This window comes from Sciurus carolinensis, chromosome 2 (genome assembly GCF_902686445.1).
Source record: "Sciurus carolinensis chromosome 2, mSciCar1.2, whole genome shotgun sequence".
Taxonomy (NCBI): domain Eukaryota; kingdom Metazoa; phylum Chordata; class Mammalia; order Rodentia; family Sciuridae; genus Sciurus; species Sciurus carolinensis.
This window is the reverse complement of record NC_062214.1, coordinates 190312335-190331207: the sequence shown is the minus strand read 5'-3', so window position 1 is coordinate 190331207 and position 18873 is coordinate 190312335. Positions and strand designations below refer to the sequence as shown.

Genomic DNA, 18873 nt, shown 5'->3' with positions numbered 1-18873 from the left:
AGTTTTCATCACAAAAAATAAATATGTGAGGTGATGGATATTTCAATTAGTTTAATTTATTTACTGCACATTTTGCACATATATCATAACTTCACATTGTATCATAATATATATATATATGTATATATTTATAAATGGTCAATTAAAAGTTAAAAGTAAGCCAGGCATGGTAGCACACTGTTATTCCAACTACTCGAGAAGCTGAGGCAGGAGGATGACAAGTTTGAGGACAGCCTCAGCCACTCAGCAAGACCCTGTCTCAAAATTTTTAAAAGATGTCCAGGAAAATAGCTCAGTGGCAGAGTGCCTGCCGAGCATGTGCAAGGTCTTTGATCACTAAAACTGAAAAAAAAATCAAGTATAAAATTAAAATTAGAAATAATTTTTACAAAGAATCTGAGTGTTCTGGTTTGGGTGTGGTTTGTCCCCCCGAGATTACAAGGCGCGGAGGCTTGGTCCTCAGCGTGATGGCGTTGTGGCACTGGGACATGGAGAGCTGCCTAGTGGGAGGTTCTTCAGCAACTGGGTGTGCCCTCAGAGGGCACGTGTAGCTCTCGTGGGGCCCCGTTTAGTCCCCAGTCACTTCGGGCTTCCTGTCTTGCCATGTCACCTCTCCCTTCCGTGGGTGCTCTCACCATTGTGATGACATCCACCATGAGGTTCTCCCCAGAGCCAAGCGGATGCCCGTAACATGCCCTTCAACCTCCAAAACTGAGCAAAATAAGCCTCTTTTTTATTAAGTCACCCAGTTCGGGTGTTTCAGGCTGCCATCGACTTGTGTCCTCAAGTACCACCCCCGGAGCAGTGGGGAGCATTCCCACCGCCGCTGCACGCTCCAACCAACACCCTGATCTAGATCCCAGGGCCAGAATCTGCCCAGCAGAGTTCCTCAGGACTCAGCTTGGAATCCCATGACCTCTGCCTCAAGTTGGCATTCGGCATAGAAGGGCTGGGCAAAGATGGAGGCTGTAGAACTCTGTGGTAAGAGCACGGCCCCTGGGTTCATATCTGACTTCTCTACTTAGTTGTGTGACTTAAGCACATCTAACTTTTCTGAGCCACAGAACTCCAATCTGCCAAATGGAAAGGGCCATGCGCGTCAATGTCCTCGATGAACGCACTTACAGTACCTCAGCTACTGTTCTGTGTCCTTTCCACATATTTCCTCATCTAATCTTTACAACTATCCAAAGAGATTGTAGGTGCCAGAGTGACTCTAGGACCCGCCCCAGGTCACACAGCAAAGTGCGAGACCTGAATTCACACCCAGAGCTCTTGCTTTTGACTCATGCTACCCCCACGGGACTCTTCCAAGGATCGAAGGGGTCGATACACACCCAACAGCAAGCGGGCACCTGGGGAGGGCTCCCACTACTCTTGTGAGGTGCCAGGCGCTGTGCCCAGTGCTTTACATGCTGCTGGGAGACCAGAGTAGAGCAGGAACTGAAGGTGGGAGGGGAGAAGGGAGGTAAAAGCCACGGGAGATAAAAACAAACTGATGGCACCTCCAGGCTATTTTCCTGCTTGTCTGAACAGATGAGGTTGAGAGGGGACGACAGTCCCACTTGCTTCAGAAACTGCCCCAAACCTGTGTCTGAGGATATGATAGGTGGACCCAGAGGTGAAGAGGATCCAGGAAGTTCTCTTATACTCAAGGAAGAAAAGGCAGGTCCCAGTGTCAATAACAAACACCCCAGGTCCAGCTTCAGGAGCCCAGGCTTCCAGAGAGATCTTGGAAGCCCTGGGAGCACTCGCAGCTGCCCATGCCACCCCCACACCAGCAAGGCCTGGGCCATATTTTCCTAGAGAGGAGATTCCAAAGAGCACTGCTTAATCACACACCTGGTGTTCAGAAACCTTGACCAACCCTCCAGGTCCAACTTTTGTGGTCAGCAGAGTTGGGACAGTGCAACTCAGTAGCACATCAATAATTGTGTGATCTGAGAGGAGACATGGTCATTCACAGAGGGCTTCAGCCACAAGCTCCTGCCAGGATTTGGGGTGACTCTTGAAAGACCAGCAAATCATTCTCTAATGAGACCCAGATGCAAAAGTGTCTGCTCAGTACCTGGAAAAGGACACCTGGGTCAGATTTAACCCTGCCTCTGAGGGGACAACTGAGCTTCATGGTAAGCTGGGAACAGGTCTCACTCACTGAGGGTCACCAACCAGGGCCTGGTGGACACAGAGCAGTGACTCAAGAACCAGCAGTAAATGACCAAAAGTGTTTGTGAAGAATATTCTTATATTTAAAAAGAAAATGTTTCTATTTTAAGAGGCAAAGAAGTTACTAATCAATTAATCAAAGGTCTTGTCGGGCACAGTCCATGCAGGATCCAGTATTGAAATCATAATTTTAGCAATGGTTCTCTTGACGGATGCCTTAAGATGTGTCAGCTGCTATGCTAGGTCACAGTGTCATCCAGCTCTCCTGGTCACCCCACGAGGCAGGGACTCTTGTAGTTCTGAGAGAGGTGAGTGAATGCTCTCAGAGAAGAAAAATGTCAACTCACAGTAGCAGAGAAAAAGCCAGAGCCCACCCCCTTTCTTTAAACTTCATGTTTGGAAATGATTTCTAACCCACAGAAAAGTTGCAAGAACAAAAACAGTACAAACACCCATATGCCCTTCCTCTTGTCCCGTAAACTTTCTCTCTCCTCTCTCTCTCTCTCTCTCTCTCTCTCTTTCTCTCTCTCTCTCTCTCTCTCTCTCTCTCTCACACACACACACACACATACACACACACACGTGCATATATATTTGCACATTTTCATAATATATGTTGAACACATTTTAAACATCATACCCCTTTATCCTTAAATACTTCAGTAAACAGCTCCCAAATTTTTTTGAATATTATTTTTCAGTAAAGCTATCAACTTCAGGAAATTTATCATGAATACAATACTTTTATCTCATATACTATCCATGTTCCAATTTTGTCAGTTATCTCAATAATATCTTCTATAGCACAGCACATGCTTCCTCTGTAAAGGACTAGGTTCTGTAGGTAATAAGTTTTCAAGGATGGTTTGCTGGACTTTCAGTGGATCTCCCCAATTCCTGGAAGGAGCTCCTTGCCAAAGCCCTTTAAAAATGGCCACCTTCTTCTCTGAAATCACAGCATTACGTATGTCATGTTCCTTTAGTCTCCTCTAATAGGGTGACATATTAATTTCTTTTATGATACTGACATTCATTTTCGAGCAGGAAATTTTTATTTTGCGCCCACGCTTTCACAGATTCAGTCCATGGTCAGCTGACTCCGTTGCTCTGGCCTGAAAGTGAGGCAAAACATTATGGCAAAAGGGCCTGGTGGAAGATAAGCGCTCACTCACGGCAGCCAGGAAGCAGAGTGTGTGAGGAGCCAGGTTCAAGCTGCGATCCCCCCCCAGGGCATGCGCCCAGCGACCCACTCCCTCCAGCTGTGCTTATAGTCGCCACCCAGAAGTCCACTCAAATAATAAATCCAGAGGGCATGTTAGTCCACTGATGAGGTCGCAGTTCTCATAATCCAACCACTTACCCTCCGAACATTTCTGCGTTGCCTAACACATGAGCTTTTGGGGGGAACACCTCTCTTCCAAGTCCTACCATTCCACCCTGGTCCCCCAAAGCTCTTGTCCATCTTACCATGCAAAATGCATTCCGTCTCCAAGAATCCCCAGAGTCTTAGAAATTCCAGCATTGCTCAAGTCTAAGTCCAAAGTGTCAAGACAAACTCTTGGCTGTGAACCCCTGTAAAAATCAAAAGCAAGTTACAGAGCAAGCATTCCCATTTCCAAGGGATGGAATATGGATAGAAAGAAGGGGTGGGACTAAAACAAGACGAAAACCCCACCGGGCAAACAAATTCAGTGGCTTCACGTGCAGCCTCTGGGACACATGGTAGTGAAAGGCAATCTCCAAGCGCTGGGCAGCCCTGGCTGATGGATTCTCCAGCTGCAGCCCGCGGCCTCTCTCTGGGCCTGGTGCTCTTCCCTTCCTGCAGCTTTCTCCAGCAGATGTTCCACATTTTGACATCTCTCAGTCCCTGTGGCCTCCACCCCAGCTTTGGCCTTATTCTCACAGCTTCTCACATGGCTCCCTCAGGGGCTGCAGGCAGGTATTGCAACCCTGGCGCATGCTACCTGGCCTTCCCGGCCTTCCTTTGAAATAGTGGAGGAACAGATACGAAGTGAATGAATGAATGAACGAATGGCTGAGAATATAGCTCAGTGGTAAAGTGAGTTAAGTCCCCAGTTCCAAAAACAGAAAAAGAAAAGAAAGGGAGACCTCTAATGACAGATTTGGGACCCCCGATCCCAACGTCTGCCGTGCCTGAAGTTTTTTCCACTTTGGGGGACTCTCATTCATGAAACCCAAACAACATTCTTTTTTTTTCTTTAAAATAATTTGAGCTTAATGTCTGTCTCCTACAATGAAACCAAAGAACAGAAGTGTGGGTCAGGGAAAAAGAGCTAGGATTTAGAGTCAAATGGTGGTCTTAGACTGGAATCTCCAGGGCAGATCACTCGACCGCCCTGCACCTCGGTTTCCTCCTGAAGAATGTCAACAGGAGTACATTCCTAGACTCTCTGAGAACATCCAGCGAGTTCACCCACCGGAAGCCCTCGGTTGGTATCACTGCACGTCTGTCTCTCCCGCCAAACTGAGGCCCCCTGGAAGGCAGGACCTTGCCTGCTTCATCCCAGCTGCAGCTAGGCATCTGGTTTTCCCGGGTGTCTGTGGCTTGGCTCTTCATTAGGGACCTATGACTCCTCTGCCAGCTGCCACAGAGCAGCCACAAACACTGACGCAACCCTGGCCACATTTTGATATTAAAAAATAAAACTTCCAAAGAAAGTTAATTTGCACATTGCTGTGTTTACTTGAATTTCTTGAAAAGCCTCCCATTGGTTAATGGCTGGGGGGTGGGGACCACCGAACGGTAAAGGCCACTGTCCCCCCTCTAACCATTAACCAGCAGGGAAACTGGCAAACAAGATTTAGAGGATTTAGCAGCGGCTTCCCACCACTTACTGTACACATGCTGGAATCCCTGGCAGCAGGCACGAGCCAGCAAGCACAGCCACGGCAGACCGTGAGTGACTCCCCAGGACGCGCCATCCTCCCGCCCCATCCCTGCTCCAGAGCTAAGCGACATTCGCAGTTTGCTTGCTTGTTTGGATTCTTTTCAACAGGGCATTGAACACTAGGGCAGCCAGCAATGATAAAACAGCCCCGCGGAGGACTTCCCAGGTCCCGAGGCCTGTGGGTCACCCATGGGGGTTTTAATTTCCCCTGGGCTCCTGCCTTGCAGGGGGCTGTCACTGAGGCCCTGCTAAGCTGCTTTCCCACCCACAGCTGAGGTTCCCAAGCCCAGCAGCAGCCGCAGGTGCAGAGTGGGGGTCTGGGAATGGAGACGGAGGAGTGCCAGGCAGAGCCCTGGTGGGGGGTGCCAGCCTGGGAGGGAGTCCGTGGGGCTGCACGGCTGGCACAGTCGGGGCGCCTACAGAGTCCCACACCCCTCTCCACAGTCCTCCCTCGGTGACCGGGGACTGATAGAAGTCCTAGACCTGTACCTGCCCTGAGTGCGTTCGTGAAAACAGGGAACACAGCGGCTCTTCCCACTGTAGGCATGAGGGACAGGGGACATTCCTAAAATGCAACAAATATGGGTCCCCTGCCTTTTCGTAGGGCTGGGTACTTTGGGGAGCTGTTCTGTGGAGAATGTCGGGACCCCAGCAGTGAAGTCCGACTTCTGGCTCAGACCCCAGCCCTGTACGGGTGGCTCTGCCTCCTCGGCCTGTTTTCCCATCTGTAAATGGGTCCAGAAAGAACCATAAAGTGAGGTCACAGAGGCTAGGCATTGCTGTGTGCTGTGACTGTTTCTCACATCCATCTTGAGAAATGGGGAGAGTTTTAACCCCCATCTTGGAGAATTAATACAGGAGGGGTCAGGCCCACAGTCTCCCCAGAGACAGGGAAAACCTTGTGCTGCCCAGGGTCCTCTCCCAAGAGGGATCACAGACAGGTGTGCAGTGACCAGTGCTGAAGCAAAGGCTTCCTGGAGGCAGTAACCTAGCACTGAGTCTCGAAGACCAAGGAGTGAGACGGGCTAGACAGGGAGGGGATGGACCTGGAGTGGAGCCACATGGGGCAGGGCTGGGACGGGTCCATTTTTAATCTCCGGTTCTCAGCCCAGAGCAGGGTTCAGCAAACACTGGCGGACAGAGATGACCTGCCCTGCCCTGCCCCGCCCAGACCTGCAGCCAGATGAAAGTCTGAGGGATGCCAGGAGAGGCCTCTGATAGCCAGCATTGCTGTAGCTAGGACATTAAGGGCTCCATCTAAGGCTAAGGCCAGGGAGCCCCTGGGCCACGTCATGAGACAAACCTCATCCGTGGGCAACAGGAGTTACTGAAGCCTTAGACAGGCACTGACTGAAGGGGAGAGAAGGGCTTGGGATGGGCTGATCAGTAGGCAGGGGGATTACAGGCGGGTGACTGCTGAGTCCCGGGAGAAGTGCAGAGCCGCCACCTTGGGCCACACACTGGGACCGGATAAGAGAAGACAAAAGCGTAAAAGCAGCCAAGGCTGAAGTGAGAGTTACCGTTGGCTCTATTTCATACTGAGAAACTGAGGCAGAGCTTAACTAGCTCACCCCACATCACCTAGTTCAGAAATAGCAGTGCTGGGACCCCAATCCAGCTTGATCTCTCACGTGACCCAAGGAAACATGAAACCCTCAATTTTGTTGTTCTTTTTCAAGATTGTTTTGGCTATACAGGGTTCCTTGAGATTCCACATGAATTTTAGGATGGATTTTTCTATTCCTGCAAACTATATCATTAGGATTGATGGGAATTGCTTTGAATCCAGAGATTACTTTGGATAGTATTTTCACTTAACAGTACTGCCTTCCAATCCATGAACATAGATGACTTTTCATCTTTATGTCTTCTTTCTTTCATCACTGTTCCGATGTGTGTGGTGGGGGGAGAGAAAGAGAGGGAGCTTGCTATGAGAATTGGCGCATGTGATAGTGGAGACCAAGAGACCCAGAGTCCCAGAGTCCCACAGTCTGCATGCTGGAGACCTTGGAAAGTGTGTGGTATCAGTTTTGAATCTGATGTTCTGATGATCAAGGGAGCCAATTCTGTAACTCCAGTGTCAAGTCAAAGGCTCAAGGATGGACAGGGGGCTGCTGGTATAACTCCCAGAGTCCAAAGATCTAAGAACCAGGAGCTCCAATGTCCAAGGGCAGGAGAAAGTGGGTGATTCAGCTCAAAGACAGAGAGAATTTCCTTCTAACACCCTTTCTTTTGGGTCCTCAATTGGATGATACATACCCACATTGATGAAGTTGGATTTTCTTACTCAATCTACTGACTCAAATGCTAATCTCTCCTGGAAGTACTCTCACAGACACACCCAGAAATGTTTTAGCAACTGCTATGACCTGGATGTTTGTGCCTGCCAAACTTCCTATGTTGAAAGCTAATTTCCACCGTGGTAGTGTTACAAGGCAGGGTCTTTGGAAGGCGATTAGGTCATGAGGACTTCACCCTCAGGAATGGTACAAATGCCCTTATAAAAGAAGCCTGAGGGGAATTGTCACTCCTTCCGCCATGTGAGAAGGCAGAAACATGGCACCTCTCATGAAGCAAAGAACTAGCCCTCTCAGACTAGATCTGCAGATGCCTTGATCCTGGGCTTTCCAGGCTCCAGAACTATGAGCAATAAATTTCTGTTCTTTGTAAATTACCGGGCCTGTGGTATTTTGTTGGAGCAGCCTGAATGGACTGAGACACCAGCTACTTGAACTTCCCTTAACCCAGTCAACCTGACTCACAACCATTACATCCATTCTGTCAATCCCTGTCTTTTGACTGTAGATTCTGACCCATTTACACTTAAAGTAATTACTGAAAAGGAAGAATTTACTTCTGACATTTTGTGATTTGTTTTCTATTTGTCTTAAAGCTTTTTTGTTTCTCATCTTCTATATTACTGTCTTCTTTTGTGCTTAGTCGATTTTTGAAGAGAAACATTTTAATTCTCCTCTCACTCCTTTCTGCACATTCTCTTTAGAGGTGTTCTTTATTGTGTCCATGAGAATTACAGTTAATGTCCAAAATTATAACACTCTCATTTGAATTTATCCCAGCTTAACTTAAATAATATACAAAAAACTTGGCTCCTTCATACTTTTGACCCCTCTCTTTCAGTTACTGATTTTGCTAATCATGTCTTTTGGCATTGTGTACTCAAAAACACAAACTAATAATTGTTTTATGCATTAATCTAAAAATATAAACTAGAATTACAATAATACTAACTCCAATAATTGCCCATGTTGTTTACTTTTACCAGAGATCTTTATTGCCCCATCCAGTTTCAAGTGACAGTCCACTATATTTTCATTTCAATATGAAATGAAATACTTACATTTCTTCCAGGGAAGGTATGTGGTAATGAGATTTCTCAGCTTTTTCTAGGAAAGTCTTAATTTCAACCTCATTTCTGAAGGACAGTTTTGCCAGATATAGGATTCTTGGTTGACAGCCTTGTTTTGTTTTTCTTTCAGCACTTCGGATGGTGGATATTTAACCTTTCTGTGTATCTGCTTCTGACTGCCTAAAATCAGGTTAGTAATATTTACTTTATAAATGCTTGGGTGAAGGTTAGATGGGAGAATATAAGTAAAATCCCTAAATCAGTGGTGGGAACCTACTAACACTTGATCAATCACAGTGAGTATAACTCATATTTTCAAATAAGGAAACTAAAACCCATGGGCACGGTGGTGCACACCTATAATCCCAGCGACTCAGGAGGCTAAGATAGGAGGATTGAAAGTTCGAGGCCATCCTCAACAACTTAGCAAGATCTCTCAAAATAAAAAACTTTTTAAAGGGCTGGGGATGTAACTCCGTGGTAAAGTACCTCTTTCATCTGCTTCCTGTGGCAGCTCGGCCTGCTGATTCAGAGGCCACCACAACATCTAACACACATTCTTGATTTGGCAGGTTCTGGCCATACTTGACAATGCCACTCGCCCTGTACACCTGTCTTCTCTGGCTGTCCACCAGCGGCCTCTGGACCGTACAGGCTGAGGACCCCGATGCTGTGACAAGCATGGAAAACCCTCACCGCGGCTTGGCTCCAATCAACGTTGATTTTGCCTTCAGCCTGTATAAGCGCCTGGTGGCCTCAGGTCCTGACGAGAACACGTTCATCTCCCCGGTGAGCGTCTCCATGGCCTTGGCTATGGTGAGTCTGGGTGCTGGTGGCCACACACGGACCCAGGTTCTCCAGGGTCTGGGCTTCAACCTCACTGAGATATCCGAAGGTGAGATACACCAGAGCTTCCAAAACCTCCAGCAGCTCCTAAGTGAGGCAGACCCCAGCTTGGAAATGGCTATGGGCAGCACCTTACTCCACCACAACCTGGAGCTGCTCCCCTCGTTCTCGGAAGACATCAAACGCTACTATGGGTCAGAGGCCTTGGCTGTAGACTTCCAGGACTGGGCTACCACCAGCAGACAGATCAATGAGTACATCAAGAATAAGACCCAGGGGAAAATTGCAGACCTGTTCTCAGGCCCGCAGAGCCCGGCCGTACTGGCCCTGCTCAACTACATCTTCTTCAAAGGTACCTCCCCTCACCCCACTCTGAGAAACCCTGCACCCGGTGCCAGGAATGGTGGCAGCTACCCACATCCACACTGGGGCAAAGCCTTGGATTTCCCAAGGCACAGTCACACCTGGGGCCTCCATCTTCACCGCAGGCTGCTGGGAAGGTGGAATTACATCACTTGACAAAAATCAACGTGATGGAAGAGCCGTGTGATTTGCCCAGGTTCTGGGAGGTTGGCTCAAGGCCGGTACCATCTCCAGGAACAGAGCGGCTGCCTCGGTGTCTCCGTGTATTGATGGAGCACTGATAGAGAGGCGACCTCTGGGCTGGAAGCCCCTGGGACTTCCAGACACAGCCTTCCCTCAGTCCCCCGGTGCTCTGAGGGACATCCTGCCCACACCGGCTCTGGGCTCTCAGCCAGCTCTGACGAGGCCCCGCCTGGGCCAGACCTCAGTCCCCACCAGTTCAGAGCTGGGTCTTCAACATGCTATAAAAAATAATCTCCAGGAAGACTTGTTAAAATTCAATTGCAGAGCACATGCCAGAAACCCCAGAATTCCTGGTTTTAGTGAGTGCCCCCTCCAGCCCTCCCAGATGAGTTCTACGATCAGGTCATTTGGAGACATCATCCCTGAGAATGGAATCGCCTTCTTGTCCTGAGTGACAATCCCCAGGCCAGAGCAACCCTCCCAGAAACCTTAGGCCATGCCTGGGGACATTGTTGGTGTCACAGCTAGGAGAGAGGTAGAGTGGGCTACTGGTGTCTAGTGGGTAGAGTTCAGAGAGGGTGCTGAACAGCTCCTCACAGTGCACAGGACAGCGCCCCCCAGTGGCACTGCCCTGGAACGTCCACAGGCCGAGAAGGCCTGGGCAGAGTCCCCAGAGGCGTCCGTCTTCCCCAGCCTCAGGTCTCAGCATTTTCCCTCTTCCAGGGTCCCAACACACACAGACACACCCACACTCACACACATACAGAGACACACACACTGACACACACGGGCACACCCACACAGACGCACATACAGACACGACGTGTGCATGCACACGCACACGCACGGATTCTGACCATACCACGGTCCTTTCCCATCCTTGAGCGCACCACCTCCGTGAAGCCTGTGTTAGTCTCCTAATGCTGTTGGGATGAATCACAGCAGACGAGGCGCCTTAAAGCAACACAGATATCTCCGAGCCTTTTCCAACCTCTAGAAGCCACCTGCGATCCTCTATTTATCTGACTGCCTAAAACATCTTCCCGCCCTTCGGGTCTTAGCTTAAAAACTCACCTCCTCTGGGAAGCCCCCCCTGATTCCCCCGGAAAACCCTTAGCTCCGTGTAACCGGCTTGTCTAGGACTCATCTTAGCCATCATCTTGTTATAACATGTACCTCGTGGTTCAGTTCCACTGAAGCAGCCCTGTTCAAAGACAGGCAGGTAGAACTGAAGAAAGGAACACAGGGACCAGTAAGTACAACGTCCGACGTGTTCCGGTTCTGAGGACCCTGGGCTTCCTCTGGAGGGTGGCTTGAGAATCTCAAGTTATCTCACTCGCCATGAGACGATTAGACGATGAGTTTACCCTGAATCAGGGTCTGCAGTCACGGAGCCCAAAGAGGCCACTCAGGATGACCAGGCACAGCTCCAGGGCCTCTAGGCTGCACCCACAGATCATTTACCTACCCTCTCCACCCTCTCCCCATCGCCTCCACCCAAAACCAAGACTTTTGGCCGTGCAGTCCAAGGTCTGGCATGGGATGGAGAAGGTCTGCCTGGAGCTATGTTCTGGCCACCTTGAAACAGCTTCAGCCGGAAATAGTGGTCTCACAGGTCTTCAGAGCCCGAGGTCAAGGACGGTCAGGACACCTGGGACCTGCTGAGCTCAGGTCCTCTCCTGAGCCGTGGATCCCTAAACTACACAGAAGAGGGCCTGCTGAGATTTCACCCGCGTCTTAAAACATCCTGCAAGAAAACGTAGGGTTTTTGGAGTAAGTTCAGAAAGTCCGAAGAGGCTCATGGGGAGGCCCCGCAGTCGGGCAGGCTTTGGCTCAGTCTGAACACCAACTCTCTTCCCATCAGAGTGGACCAGTCTGCACAGCCCCATCTGTGAGAGTAGAGGGCTCCCCGTTCTGAGGGAAAAAGCAGTCTAGATGGTGACATCACGGTAGAGAGGACCCAGGGTCCAACTGCGGGGAGGGTGGAAGTCTGTGACCCCACGAGTCTTCTCACGCTGGCTGTGCATCCAGGAAATGTGGTCTGGAGTGAGGACCCAGGTGGCAGGTGGCAGGAGCCTCCTTCAGGGACTGGCCAGGCTCCTTCAGGGCAGAAATGGAATGGATGGCCTATTTTCCCAAACCGGCCCCTTCACCTCCCCACCTTGAGATGAAGACTTGAGTCCTGGCCCCACTTCTAGAACCCTCAGAGCAGGGACCCCTCTGGGTCAGGGGGCCCACGGCAAAGCCTGGCTTAAGTGAGCCCTACCCCCAAGTCCAAGGCCCAGCAGCCTCTTGGCCTCTCCCTTCTTCCTGTTTGGAAGCCAATCTTGAGAGTTCATCCTCCACCATTCCCAGAGAAAGAGGATAAAACAGGCTTCAAGCCTCTGGGAACGACCACATCTTTCAGAAGCTTCTGGCAGCTGGAGTGGGGACAACCCGGGCACACGACAGGCTGCAGGGTGGCCCGTCTCTCGGGCACACCTGCTGCTCTGCTGCTGCCCTTCATCCTGCCCCACAGGCCGAGCTCCTGTGCACTCTCCCGCCCCTTCCCAGGCACGTGGGCACAGCCCTTCGACCCGGAGAGAACCGTGGAGGAGAACTTCCACGTGAATGAGAAGACCACGGTGAAGGTGCCCATGATGTTCCAGTCGGGCGCCATCAAGCACCTTCCCGACCCCGAGCTCCCCTGCCATGTGGTGCAACTGGACTACAGGGGCAACCAGACCATCTTCTTCATCCTTCCCGAGCCGGGGCAGATGGGCAGAATCACTGCTGCGCTGAGCCGGGACACGATTCAGAGATGGTCCTCGTCCCTGGCCAGGAGGTAAGCCCTCCACCAGCACGTCGGTTTCGGCAATGCCCACGTTCCCGGGCATCCTTCTTCCCTTGACTCACCCTCCAGGGCTCCCTGTCTTCCTGTCCGCTGGGTCCCCATAGGCTGTGAGGTTCTCCACCAATCAGTCGGCACTTGGGTACTCTGGGCATGCCACAAAGTGAAGCAAAGTTCCTGTTTGCTCCTCTTTGCCACCTGTTCCCGTTTGCCACCCTCTGCATGATCATATTTTACATCAATTTCTTAAAGTGAGCTCATCAAGCCCCCAGACCCCCATTTGTCAGTTTTGTCATATCTGCATCCATCATGGATGGTTCTTAGATCACTCAGAGCTTCGATCAATCAACCTGCCAATCAATCAATCAGTAAATAAGAAAGTGAGACCATATTAGGTAATAAAGGAATAAGAGGACCAGGGTGTGCATGCTGGCGGGCAGTGGGCAGGAGACGCTGCCAATGGATACCTTCTGTCTCTCACCTCTGGTCCAAGGGAACCTGTCACTTAGATGTTGCCACCAGGTGCTGAGAATACATCATGATTAAAATAAATTCCGGATCCTATTCTGTTGAAAATGAGGTGAAGGAAATCTTTCTCTTTCCACCAAAAGAAATGTCCTTGTGAAAACGCATCAACTGGAACCAGGTGAATAAGTAACCATGCCTCGAGCCCCGTGGCCTGGCGCTTGCCCTCAGAGAGCTGTCCACACCAGCAGCAGGCAGAAAGCACCGGGATAGTCCTGGTTTCTTCAGGGTTCTGCTACCTCCCAATTGCGTGGGAGTCCCCGGGGGGAACCTCTCTGGGTCTCAGTCTCAATCTGGAATTGAAGATGTGGATTGCGGCTTCATGCGGTTTCGAGTGTGTGATGAGCTCGGGGGAAGGCGGATGCCCAGACCAGGTGTGGGTGTTTCGTGTCTCACTCTCAGCCGTACTCCCCGTCTATAGTCCCATTCATCTCCGAGTCATCCTCAGCTCCTTTGGAACAGTGCAGCTTAAACATCATGCTGCCCGTGACCAGTCTCCAGGCCTCCAGGGCTGCTTCTGCTCAGAGGGACAGCCCCTTCCCTGCACCTGCCAGAGAGCACGGGTGCTTTTGCTGACATGCTTGGCCTCAGGCCTTGGGCATCTTCTCTCCCTCTGGAGAACAGGAAGAGGAAGACATTCAAAAGTAAAAACTAATGCCTTGATAGGGCAGAGTATAGCTGCCCTGCTCAGCCCCCCTCCCCGCCCCAGCCCATCTGGCATGACTGCTCTTACCTCCTCCACGCCAGCAGGATCGTCTAGTTCTTGCAGAATCGTGGCGTTTCAGCACCCAGGGTCCAGTGGGGCATCTGCTCACTGTATGTAGATGAGGACACTAGCACAGAGGGGCAGGACCTGGCTAAAGTCACACAGCAATAGTGGCACAGGTGCAGCTCTGGGTGGGTGCTCCCTCTACCCGTGTTGCTAGCAGGAGGTTCTTAGGGACCAAAAGAACTTCTCCAAGGGCCACTGTCTTTGATGGCCAGTGGTCCAGCTGTATCGCAGGTGGAATCAGCTTAAAGGAATCTCAGCAGGAGGGGATGCAATTCAGAGGATGGGCATGTTCAAGGTGGCATGGCGGTCGATAGAACTGTGCAGTTCAGAGACCCAAAGAAGAGGCCGCATACATGGTAGAGGACGAGCAGGTCCTACCACTTTCCCTGTCCTCTCCCCTGGCCCCAGTGAGCAGGTCAGGGTGGGAGGCAGGAGCCAGAGGGATCACATGAGGAAGTGGGTCTGGCTGGGGGAGGGTGTAGGGCTCTCTCCAGTGCCAGGCCCAGCCCTGAAATATCTAACCTCATCCGCTTACTCCCAAGCAGCCAGGTGCACCTGTACATCCCAAAGGTCTCCATCTCTGGCACCTATGACCTCAGGGGCATGCTGGCAGACATGGGCATTGAAGACCTGTTCACCAACCAGGCAAATTTCTCAGGCATCAGCCATGGGGAGCAGCTGAAGTTATCAAAGGTAAGTGTCGTGGGAAGCTACTTTTTCCTTCCAAATTTCACAGTAGAAATAACAGCAATAAGTAGCACTGAGCCCATTCATGGGTGGGCCTCTAGGTCCCAGGCTGAGGGCTCCAGGTCAGGTCCCCCCAGCCACAGCAGGAAAACGCAGCAACCCCAAGTCCACACAGGAAGCTGGTGACACGGCCCACCAGTCTACCCCTCCCACCAGACCACACAGAGGGGACACTGGGACACTAAGTTGTCATGGCAGAACTGAGCAGTACCTGGTGGGAAAAAAAAAACAGAGCGTGTGATAAAAGTCTAACTGGGGTCACACTGAGCCTTCTATCCAGTTATATTCGTTATCCTTCCACTTGATGAATGAAAAATTCATTCAGAATTTTTTTTTATTTGAGCACCTACTATGTGCTCCAAACTGTGCTAGGCTCTGGGGATGATTTCATTACTCGGAAATGGCCCCTACCCTCAGAGCCCAAGGGCTTTGTGGTCACGGTGGTAACTGGTCAGGAGAATGCATGCTGGTGAACAGGAGAGCCAGGTGGCTCTGTGCATGCCCTCCTGGTAGGTGAGTGTTACCCCATTTTCTCAGATTACCTCACACAGGGAGGGCGAAGAGCTTGCCATAGTCACAGAGCCAGAAAATAATAGTCTGACCCTTGACTTTAGGTTTGTTAACTCAAAACCTCTTCTCGAGACCCACTGAAGGGATCCCAAAACCAGCTCAGCTTCTTCCTAGCTATGGCTGCCTCGCAGAGTCACTCAGAGCCTTAGAGTCCTTGCTGGAGAGTGGACCCAATAAGAGCCCCCTTCCCACAGGGTCTGCGTGCATTAAATGTCACTTGCTATGTGACTTACCAGATTACGATCAATCAAAGGTTTTCAATATAAACTTGTCAAACATTGTACTGATTTCAGAATTCCTCCTAATTTGAACATAGCAGCAATCGAAGACTGACATTCTAGCTCCTGCCGGGGCTTTCCCCTGCAGGGTAGGTTCAAGCACTTCACGTAAGGTCAACCTGGTATTTACCGAGCAAGGTGGACAGAACGAGCTCTCCCTCCCCCAGCCTGGGACTGGTAAGGAACACCCAGTATGGATGTGGGAGCCCAGCTGCACTGGTCTAGGAAGCGTCATTGTGGTCCAGGGTCTGAAAGTAGATGACAGGGACTCTAGCCTGGGGCTGCCACTTACATGAGGATCCAGCAAGTGACCCCTTCAGAGTCTCAGTTTCACCTTCCACAAAGCAGAAGGCACAAGGAATCACCTCCTGCCTCGGGTGCATTCTTAACAGGTGATCCATAAGGCCGTGCTGCAACTGGATGAGGGGGGCGTGACGCCAGCTGCCACCAAGGGCGCCCTCCAGGGGCCTGAGCCACTGGCGTCTGAGCCACTCACCATAAACTTCGCCCGGCCCTTCCTCCTCATGATCTTCGACCACTTCACGTGGAGCAGCCTGTTCCTGGGCCAGGTGGTGAACCCGGCCTGAGAGCACACTCACCCCGAGCCACAGCACCGTCTGACTCTGAGCGGGTGGGAGATTTCCCCCATCTTCTCCAGTTTCTCCTCCACCCACGCACAATTGTTCCTACATGTATGCGTCTTGTAATAAACAGCAGTCACTGCGACTCTCAGGACAAGTGTGATTGAGAGGGGCGGCACCAGCAGTGACGCACTTACGAAGGAGCGGTTGCAACCCCAGGCCGAGGTCTCAGTCCATTCTGTCCACCTGGGGTCTCTGATGAGGGCATTAATGTCATTCGATCCCTGAAAGAAAATAACTGCCAACCTAGATTACTATATCCAGCAAATTTATCAAAGGTAAATAAAAGACCATCCAAGATACACATAAACTAAAGGGATTCATGACCTCCAAATCAGAATTGCTGAAAATATGTACAGGATTCCTACCCACAGAAGAGGAAACAAGACGGTCATGAGCGCACAGGGGAAAATATCAATCTTACTAGAAGAATACATGAGCAAAAGAGAATTAGGAAAGAATCAAACACGATTAATTCAGTAAAGATGAATAATGGGAAAAGATAAATAAGGGAGAAAGAAACAAACATAGATCCTTCAAAAGAATCAGAAAAATACAGCAAAATCACGGGAACTTGTACATGCCATTAATAATAACCCAGAATGTAAACAGTCTGAATTCTCCAATTAAAAGATAGTCTAGTTAATTGGATTTAAAAACAAAACCCAACTCCTTGCTGTCTACAAGAAACTCACCTCACCAGCAAAGGCAAATATAGACTGATAGTGAAAGGTCGGAGAATGAAATTCCAATCAAATGGAACCCAAAATCAAGCAGGATTAACTATGTCCATAGCTGATAAAAGAGACTTCAAGTCCAAATCAGTCAAAAGAGACAAATAAGATCACAACATATTGATAAAGGAAACAATTCAACAAGAAGATGTGATGATTGTAAATAGATTCATATACACACACATATGCACTAAACATCAAAGCATTTAATTTTATAGAACAATCACTATAGGACTTAAAGTAGGAGATAAGCCTCAATACAATAACTGTGGGTGAGTTGAGTACTCCACTTTCACCCATAGATACATCTTCCAGATTTAAATATCAAGAAAGCAGCATCAGAGCTGAATTATACTATAGATCAACTCTACCTAATGGACATCTACAGAGTATTTCTTCCAACAACTTCAGAGAACATTTTTTTATCAACACACAGAATTTTCTCCAAAATAGACCACATTTTAGGCTATAAATCAAATCTTAACAATTACAAAAACGTTGAAATAATGTATTGAATCTTACCAGGCCATAACAGAATGAAACTAGAAACCAATAGCAAAAGAAACTGCAAAAATTATACAAACACGTGGGGATTGAACAATACACTTTTTTTTTTAACAATACACTTTTAAATGAGACATAAAAACCAATGGACTAGAATAGAAGACTGTGCAATAAGCCCATACATCTATAGCCATCTGATTCTTGACAATGCAGCCAAAAAAATAAATCGTTGCCAGGATTAGACAATCCTCCCAAAACCAAAAGCTGAATGTTCTCTCTGATCTGCGGAAACTAACACACAAATAGGTAGGGGGAGGGAAGAATAGAAGCTCACTGGATTAGACAAAGAGGAATGAAGGGAAGGGAGAGAGGATGGGATTAGGAAAGACAGTAGAATGAATTGGACATAATTTTCCTATGTTCGTGTATGAATACACAACCAGTGAAACTCCACATTGTGTACAACCATGTGAATGGGAAGTTATATTCCATGTATGTATGATATGTCAAAATACACTCTACTGTCAAGTATAACTAAAAAGAACCAATTTTTTAAAATGCATTTAAAGTGGTGGTGGGGAAATAGTGAGGGAGGAAGCCAGTTAGAAGAAAACACTAAGAACATATTTAAATATTAGATGTTACTATGTGCTTATTAGAAAATTATTAGCAATAAATGCTCCAAATGTTGTAATTAGAAAAAAATGATGCCAGGAAAATTGGATATCTGCATGTAGAAGATTGAAACAATATCCCTATCTCTCACCTTGTACAAAACTCAATACATAGTGAATCAAAGATCTTAATGAAAGACCTAAAACTTTGAAAGTACTAGAGGAAAACAGAGAAAACATTGATATGGACCATGATTTCCTGAACAGGATATCAAATAGCTCATGAAATAATACCAAGAATTGTCAAACAGGATTGTATCAAATTAAAAAGCTTCTTCACAGCAAAAGAAACAATCAACAGAGTGAAGAGACAGCCTACAGAATGGGAGAAAATCTTTGCCAGCTATTCATCTGACAAAGGACTACTATTCAGAATATATAAAGAACACAAAAAATCCAGTGCCAAGAGAATAAGCGATTCAATCAGTAAGTAGGCAAAGGAGCTAAAGAGACACTTCTCAAAAGAAGCACAAATGGCCAGTTGTTAAACAAACAAACAAACAAAAATGTTCAGCATCTTTAACCATCAGGGAAATGCAAATCAAAACTACATTAAGATTCCATCTCACCCCAGTCAGAATGACTATTATCAGGAAAAAAAAAATTAAAAATGGTGGTGAGGATGTAGGGAAAAAGGAATCCTTATTTTCTGTTGGTGGGAATGTAAATTAGTATAGCCACTATGGAAATCAGTGTGGAGGTTCCTCAAAAAACTAATAGTACTACCATATGATCCACTCTTGGGTATATAACAAAGGAATCAA

At 48.6% G+C, this 18873-nt stretch overlaps 1 protein-coding gene and 1 long non-coding RNA gene across 4 annotated transcripts; one reads left to right on the top strand and one right to left on the bottom strand.

Moving 5' to 3' along the window:
• Positions 1 to 2939: 2939 nt before the first annotated feature.
• On the bottom strand, positions 2940 to 4760 carry LOC124973126 (uncharacterized). Of its 2 annotated transcripts, none has more exons than XR_007106621.1 (3): positions 4605 to 4760; positions 3634 to 3738; positions 2940 to 3278 (listed from the first exon to the last, which is right to left on the bottom strand). It is a non-coding gene; the product is annotated as an uncharacterized LOC124973126 (long non-coding RNA). The 2 variants fall into 2 exon arrangements; XR_007106623.1 differs by lacking the exon at positions 4605 to 4760 and adding an exon at positions 3842 to 4030.
• A 195-nt stretch (positions 4761 to 4955) lies between these two features.
• Serpina6 (serpin family A member 6) lies at positions 4956 to 16282 on the top strand. 2 transcript variants are annotated; one of them, XM_047541219.1, is made up of 6 exons: positions 4956 to 5083; positions 8573 to 8632; positions 9015 to 9640; positions 12388 to 12658; positions 14507 to 14654; positions 15949 to 16282. In XM_047541219.1, exons 3-6 carry the CDS (start codon positions 9034 to 9036, stop codon positions 16141 to 16143), a joined length of 1221 nt encoding a protein of 406 aa, XP_047397175.1. In that variant the 5' UTR covers positions 4956 to 5083; positions 8573 to 8632; positions 9015 to 9033; the 3' UTR covers positions 16144 to 16282. The 2 variants fall into 2 exon arrangements, with proteins under 2 accessions (XP_047397175.1, XP_047397174.1); XM_047541218.1 differs by having other exon boundaries at positions 14504 to 14654.
• Positions 16283 to 18873: the final 2591 nt, after the last annotated feature.

Coding starts and splice junctions, on each gene's coding strand:
- Serpina6 (XM_047541218.1), top strand. CDS start 9,034: ATGCCACTCGCCCTGTACACCTGTCTTCTCTGGCTGTCCACCAGCGGC. Junction 12,659..14,503: donor TCCTCGTCCCTGGCCAGGAG/GTAAGCCCTCCA, acceptor CTTACTCCCAAG/CAGCCAGGTGCACCTGTACA. Junction 14,655..15,948: donor AGCAGCTGAAGTTATCAAAG/GTAAGTGTCGTG, acceptor CATTCTTAACAG/GTGATCCATAAGGCCGTGCT.